Genomic DNA, 7,732 nt, shown 5'->3' with positions numbered 1-7,732 from the left:
GAGAAACTGGACAAAAGAAGGAGGGGTAGAGGGCAAAGAGACGACAAAGACAAGGGAGACAAACTGGGAAGAACAGAGACACAGGAGACGAGAGGGTAAGAGAGAGACAAACGAGAGAAAGGGGGGACCCCAAGCAGACCCGACAGGACCTAGGAGATGGAGAAGAGAGAGGACGGGGAGGGGGGCTTTGGAGGCCGACGCGGGACAGAATAGGATCTAGTCCAGCCAGATACAAGAAAGGGGCCCCTCACCCCTGCCCCGGGTCCCGGGCGGGGGGAGGGGGCTCGTGTCTCAGTGCTGCAGTGTTGGGGGGGGGCCCTGCCCTTCCCCGCGCTTCGCTGTGTAAGGCATCGGCTCCAGCAAGGTCCGCGAGCGCGCGCAGGGGGAGGGACAGGAGGGGCGAGTAGGGCGTGGGGGAGGGGAGCCCGGAGGCCCACCCGTCCCCCGGGGCGCGAGGACGTGGCCTGAACCGCAGCCTGAGGTCGCCCCATCCCCTCCCGGGAGAGAACACATGGCCTCTCCGGTTAGGCGTCTCAGCGTGGCCCTCTCCCCCGGTGTCTTTGCGCCGGGCTCCAGGCGACTGGGCATGTGTCCGGGCACCCAGGCCTCCCGGCGCCTGCCTGCCGCTCACACGGTACTCTCCAGCATCCACTCGGTGCTGGTAAAGGCCAAGCGCGCTCTGGCGGAGCCCAGCCCCAGGTCTCCATCCTCGCCAGCCGCGCCCGCTCCCGCCCCGTCCAGGTGCGGCGTGGACCGGTGGCGCTTTGTCCGCCGGGCGCGGCGCGGGTAACTGTGGCTCTGAAAGAGCACCCCATAGTCTCCATCGAATGAATAGCGCTGCTGCGGCCTAGGCCTGCCCAGGGCACCCCCAGGCACCAGAGCCAGAGTCGGGGGTGCAGAAGTTGGCGGCCCTAACGCCCCAGAACGGCTCCTCCGAGGGCCAGCTGCGGCCCGAGGCTCTTCCCCGGTGGTTTCCTCGGACGGCAACAGGCACAGCGAGGTGGCCGAACCGCCCAGAGAGCGTCCAAGGGCCACTTCCGATTCCATGGAGGCCGCCTCCACCGCCGAGGCCTTGGCCTCGACGGCGATGGGGGCAGCAGCTGGAGATGCCACCTCACGTAGTGCCTCATAGCGGTCTAGTGCGGGTGGTGGCAGGGCCTGCGATGCTCCTGCGCCGTTGGTCTGGGAGCACACGTGGCTGACCCGTGGGGGCGACCTGGAGGTGCCCTTAACACGGCGGCCGTCCCCGTCACCATAGACCTTGTAGCGGATCATGAGCAGGACGATGAAGACAAGGACCGAGGCGACGATGACGCCCCCGATGGCAATGATCATGGTGCCTCCAAGGAAATGGGCCCGCAGGGGACGGCAGGGTGCTGGGTCCCCAGCGGTGGTGAACTGGACGCAGCCCACCACGCGCGTGGCCGGCAGCGCTGTGGCCCCGTCGTCGTAGACAGCCAGCACGCACAGGTCATAGGCACGGCCAGCCGCCAGATCATTCACCAGGAAGGTCTGGCTGGTGGATGGGATCATCCTGCAGGAGGAGGTGAGATCAGAAAGGGGTTAGACCCGACCCCCTCGGGACCACACTCATTTGTTTGCATGCCATACCCACAGTGGCCCGTGGGAACCAAACCCCTACTGGTCTCAGATTCCTGACTGGGGCAAAAACAGCATTTAAGACTCTCATCAATCTATTTCCCACTTTCAGCGCCATTGCTACAGGACACGCCCCCATTAGACAAGGCTCAGTATCCACTGGGACAATTGCCATTCATGTTCCTTCACCTACATATTCTAGCTCCCTAATGGACAGCAAATAACCACCAACCACCACCAAAGGACAGGTGCTAAATCTACACCTTTTTTTTTTAGACCCTGCCCTCAAGAGACAATGCTCGCCCCTAGCTTCCTCACCTACATACTTCCATCCTTCCTGGGACCCTACTACAGGCCACTCCCCCTTATCTGCATGCCCCACTCCCTGGAGGGTACGGTCACTCCTACAAGGACACTGGTTATGTTCTTATTTTGTTTCTACATATTCCTGTCTTTTAGATGGAACCAGGCCCCAATTTTGAATACCCACATCCCCTAGTAACCACCCATCTACATATTCCCACCTATATAGGTGCAGTGCTACAAGCCACTTTCCTCCAACGGTTCACTCAGGATGAGTCCCCAGCTGTGCCCAATACCCTGTCCATCCTTTGCATGCCCTGCTCTTTGTTCAGCTATTGGGGGCTATCAGCCCTCATGTCCCTGTTCTGCCAGAAGTCCCCAAACCATGCTTGCAGATAAATTTCATCCATACTTAGGTCAAATGTCACCAAGCCACTCCCTTCAAATGAGGAACAGTGTAGAAAAATGGTTAAGGTACCAAATCACTTGGTTTTGAATCTTTCCTCTACCACTTAACTAGCTCTATGACCTTCAGCAAGTGTCTTAGTCTTTCTGTGCCTCAGTTCTCCTAATTTGGAATAATGAGTTTCCACATTATAGACATGGTGTGGGGACTGAATGAGTTAACAGAGCCAAAGCCGGGCAGTCAATCATGATATCATCATTAGCAGCAAGCATGCCACCACATGTTGACCAGTAACACTTCCTGCGTCTTGCACTCCACTGCCAATTGCAGCTTCCATTTATAAGACCCGCCCTCTGGTGGGCCAATACCACTAGGCTTTGCCCCTTCTGTGGCACATCCCTTGCACACTGCCTCCACAAATCCCATCCAAACCAGGACTACAAACCACATTGATGTGCATGCCCAAAACTCAACCTCTCCAGCAGTCTGTCCTCTCCTACAAAACCCCACTGTTCTTAATGGGTCACCAAAAACAAGGACCAAGGAGCTCTGATAGTGTAGTGGTTATGAATCGGGCTGCTAACCTCAAGGTCAGCAGTTGGAAACTACCAGCCATTCTGAGGGAGAAAGATGAGGCTTTCTGCTCCTGTAAAGATTTGCAGCCTCAGAAACCCTGGGCAGGACCACTATGAGTCGGAACTGAATCCACGGTACTTAAAACAACAAGGACAAGGACCACTTCTTTATCTACCAGGGACCTGCCAGAGCAAGCTCCACCTTATCCCAAGGCCACACCCCCATCTCCACCGGCCTTCTTACCTCTCAGAAGTTTCACCTTCCCTTCCAGCAGGGCATCCTTCTGATCCTGAAGCTCCACCCAAATAAATCTCCAGGAGATTTCCTCCCTCCATCCAACCGAAAGACTTGAAGTAAGAGCCCACCCACTGCTTCTACTCTGCCCCTGCCTGCCATTTCGAAGCCCCACTGCCCCACCCTAATCATCCTTGCCTCCCCAGGTTTGAGTTTTCCTCTTCCTCTCCCTCACCTGCCCTCTCAGGTTCCTTTGGATTTTTCTTGTCCCTTCCCCCAAAATAACCAGTTGCTAGGGGCTCCCCTCCTTTTCAAGGACAGAGACTGGCTCCTTAAGAAGGCTTGAGCCTTAGTGTCTCTAATTGGCCACAAGGCCCAAGCAAAGCCGCAGAGCAGGCTTCTGGTTGGATGTCACCTCCGCCCATGGCAGCAGTGAGGAAGTTAACTCTTGCAGTACCACAGTTTAGACGTCTGTAATGGAGGGGGATAAAGGACTGGAATTATGGCCCTAAGGGGAAGGGAAGAGTCCCAGGGTCTGCTTCCCAGCTGGAGATGGGGGGCCATCAACATCTGTATACATTGGCAACATCTGAAGACCTGTGAACAATCCTCCTCCTCCCTCTTATGGTGGTCATAGGTCAGAGAGAGAAGCAAAGAAAGAAACAGAGAGGTGGACAGTCAACAGAAACAGACAAATGTTTACAGAACTGTCTTATCCATCTCCTCTCCATCCCTACCAGGCAAACAGTAGGTGTTCAGTAAATGTGTGTTCAACTTAAAAAGGGGCAGAATTAGGCATTGGAAAGGAAAACTCTGGAATGCAGGCTCTGCTATTTACTATTTGACCTTGGGCAGAGGGCTTCACCCCAGATCTTCAGTTTCCCTGGTTGCAAAATGTGGGGTGGGATGTACGGATGGAGGGAATTATCTCTGCTTCAAAACAGGAAGATGAAATGAGGTAGCAATTGTTGTAAAGGTTTTCGTTTTGTTCACATGTCTCCCCTTACATTTATAAGACTGGACCAATATCCCATCTGTCTATAAGCTCAGGGCCCAACACAGAATCTGGCACACAGTAGGCGTTTACTCATGTTTGGTGACTAGAATCAAAAAAGGAGAGAATACAAGGAAAACAGAGACAAAGGAAAGAGACATTTATTCATTCCACAATGTGGAAAGCGCCTACTATGTGCCAGGCATGTAGCCAAGCGAGAACTGGGGAAGGTGGAGGCAGAAATCAGGACACCGGCTTCTTTCCAAAGGTAAGAAAATGGCTTGCCCTCCGGTGTCCCCAAGTGAACTCAGAGGCATTCAGCAGGTACTCAGAAATGTGCATGAGGGAGGAAAAGACAGGGAGGAGAGATGGCCACACAGCTAACAACCATTTAGCAAGTGCCTACCATGCACCAACTCCATGGCCAAGAGCAATATTCAAAAATCATTCCGATGGAGAGACAGAGCAAGACCAAGGTAACAATTCATTGTGTAATCCAGGGCTCCTTCCCCTGGGCTGGGAGCTCACTGAGGGCAGGGACTAACTTAATTCTTGGTTTTTCTGCGTCCTCAGCACCTCGCATGGAGCAGTGACCCAGTGACTGATGAAGGCAGGAGAGAGAGGACTGTGACAGAGACAAAGGTGACAGAAAGAGAGAAACAGAGATGGCGGAAGACTCAATGTCTGTTTACAACACAATCTCTCCATACCAAGGCAATAGCTTCTAACCTAGTGAAGGATAGAAATGACTCACTGTTTATTTCTCATACATTTTGCTTTCTGTCTCTATAATATAGCCAATGTGTTGGTATGGTGGCACTAGTATATGATTTATAAATATAAATGTAACTGTAAATACAGGAAGTCCCCAGATTATGAACAAGTCACATTACTGTCTATCTTTAAGTCGATATTGTATGTAAGCCAGAACAGTTAGGTACAATTCATTTCTACCATCAATAAGTCAAAAGTTAGTCTTAGTATACAGTGTATGGTGTATCTCTATACTATGACAGAACCATATGGTAAATGCTCTACCTATATACTATATAGAGTCCTGGTATGATGTTATAGGATAAGCTCTGGACTACTAACCACAAGGCTGGCAGTTCAAACCCACCAGCCGCTCCTTAGAAACTTTATACAAGATCGCTATGAGCCAGAACCAACTCAGAAGCACACAATAAGAACAATATATACTATACACTAAGTCAAATGTTTGTTTTATTATATATAGTTGTTGTTAAGTGCCATTGAGTCAGTTCTGACCCCATAGTGACCCTGTATAGAGTTTCTGAGGAGCAGCTGGAGAGCTTGAACTACCGATCTTGTAGTTCAAACCAACTTTGCAGTCCAGCATATTAACCCACAGCACCACACCGGTATATATAGCATACGGTGTTGAGAAACACTTCCAAATACACTCAAATATTTTTAACATAATACAATAATTTTTTGATGCACATCACAAAGTACCATCCATTTGTTATTACAAACCATTGCATGTGCTTCAAAGTTTTAGTTAAATAGTCTTTGCGACAGTTGGCTTGTCACTACGGTTAAATATGAGTTGGATGTTTGTAAACTGGGAACTTATTGTATATACTGTTTTTGTTATTACACGCCATCAAGTCAGCTCTGACTCATAGCAACTCTGTATAGGGTTTCCAAGGAGCAGCTGAAGAGTTTGAAGCACCAACCTTGTGGTTTAAACCAACCTTATGGTTGAGTGCTTATCCTATGTGCTACACCAGGATCCCCTGTATATATATATATATATATATGTATACTTCATGTTCCAAAATGTTTAAATGAGAGTGGACAAGCAAACACATTTACACATTTCGTGAGCAGACATGAAGCTCATGAGTTCACACAAAAAAGGACTCATGCCCTCCTCATTCTGTGTTCTAACTGTGCCACTGGTCTGGCTCATAATAGTACTTCATGTGTCTTTGCTGAATGAATGAGAGACAGAGACAGACAGCAACAGAGAGAAGATAGGACAAATCAGGACCCTGGACAACTCTGCATGGCCCTCTAGAACCCTGACTGAACAAGAGAAAATAGGGCAACTCAGGACCCTGGACAACTCCACATGGCCATCTAGACTCGCCTGAGCTTGAGAGGTCCTGGGACCACACACCCACCTGTAGACAAGGGAGTCATCGGCAGAACTGTTGTACTGCACCTGGTACATGCGGATGCCAGGCACAGGCCTCTGGGCTGGCCAGCGGATGAGTGCAGAGTTCGAGGTCAGCTCAGCAGCCACGAGCCGGCGCTCAGAAGCTGTGTCATTGGCACCAGGCCGGCCAGGTGTGGCGATGTCAGAGGAGCCAGGCTCTGTGAGAGGGGGCGGGGCAGCAGGTGGGGGTGCCATCAATGGCAGCGGCACCACACACACCTCCACGGGGGCTGTAGCTTCCCCGGCAGCATTGGAGGCGATGCATGTGAAGGTGCCACTGTCCCGCAAGGTGGTGATGGTGACATCCAGTGTCCCATCCCCCCGGACCCGGGTCCGGCTCGAGTTCCCCAGCAATCGTCCATCAGGTGCTACCCAGTGTACCACCGGCTCAGGGTCACCGACTGCCCGGCACCGCAGACTAACTGCCTGTCCCTCTACCACCAACGCCCGGCCTCCCGCCTGCCGAGTGATCAATGGGGGTTCACACAGGAACTCCTCCTCTGGGATAGACCAGAAGTAGCGGTCAGTCAGGTGCTCAGGGGTGGCACAGGTCTCCAAGTCGTCCTCCCGAGTCAGCCTCCGTAGCCAGAGTAATTCACAGTTGCAATGCAGAGGGTTACCACCAAAACTAACAGTCAGTGGCGTAGGTGGCTTCGGGCCTGTGCCCTGGGATCTCAGGAAGAGCCCATCAGGCGGGAGTTTGTGGAGGCGGTTGGAGGTCATGTCCAAACGGACCAGTTTGTGAAGCTGCACAAAGGTGCCTTCTGCAATGTAATCGATGAGATTGTGGTCCAGCGTGAGGGTGTTCAGGTTTACCATCTGGCCCACCGCCTCCCATGGTAGGGCCTCCAAGTTATTATAGGATAGATCCAGGTCCTCCACAGTGGCCAGGAAGGCATCAAAGGCAGCTGACTCCACCCGGCGGATCTGGTTGTTACCAAGGATCAGGTGGCGGAGATTGCCTAAGCCCCGGAGCTGGTCACCACGTACCTCTGCCAGGCGATTGCTGTCGAGGTGCAGGGCACGCAGAGCTCGGAGGTCAGAGAAGGCGCCAGCTGCCACCTGGCCAATGGTGTTCCGGGAGAGGGTGAGGTGCACCAGGCTGGTCATGTTGGCAAAATCACGTCGACGGACAGCCGCAATGAAGTTGTCAGTGAGCCGCAGCTCCACGACGCGCCGGTCAATGGCAGGTGGCACAAAAAGCAGGCCCGTCTTGGCACATAACATAGTCAGCGTGGGCGCCACGTTCTGGCAGATGCAGCGGCCGGGGCAAGGCTGCCCACGAGATGCCCCTGCCCAGAGCAGCAGCAGAAAGGGCAGGGCAGCAGGAGGTGGCAAGAGAAACGCCGAGGAGAAGGGGCCCGGAGCCATGATGCAGTAAGCAGGAGGGAGTGGGTGGAGAGACCTGTAAGGGAAGAGACTGGTCACCCAGACT

The 7,732-nt window shown here is 52.9% G+C and overlaps 1 protein-coding gene across 1 annotated transcript; it reads right to left on the bottom strand.

Annotated features, from left to right (window-relative positions):
* Positions 1 to 576: 576 nt before the first annotated feature.
* Positions 577 to 7,668, bottom strand: LRFN1 (leucine rich repeat and fibronectin type III domain containing 1). Its single transcript, XM_006871440.1, has 2 exons — positions 6,263 to 7,668; positions 577 to 1,534 (listed from the first exon to the last, which is right to left on the bottom strand). The coding sequence occupies exons 1-2, from the start codon at positions 7,666 to 7,668 to the stop codon at positions 628 to 630; spliced, it is 2,313 nt and encodes a 770-aa protein (XP_006871502.1). The 3' UTR covers positions 577 to 627.
* Positions 7,669 to 7,732: the final 64 nt, after the last annotated feature.

Source organism: Chrysochloris asiatica, unplaced genomic scaffold (assembly GCF_000296735.1).
Source record: "Chrysochloris asiatica unplaced genomic scaffold, ChrAsi1.0 scaffold00168, whole genome shotgun sequence".
Taxonomy (NCBI): Eukaryota; Metazoa; Chordata; class Mammalia; order Afrosoricida; family Chrysochloridae; genus Chrysochloris; species Chrysochloris asiatica.
The sequence above is the reverse complement of the archived record's forward strand: the minus strand, read 5'-3'. Positions and strand labels throughout refer to the sequence as shown.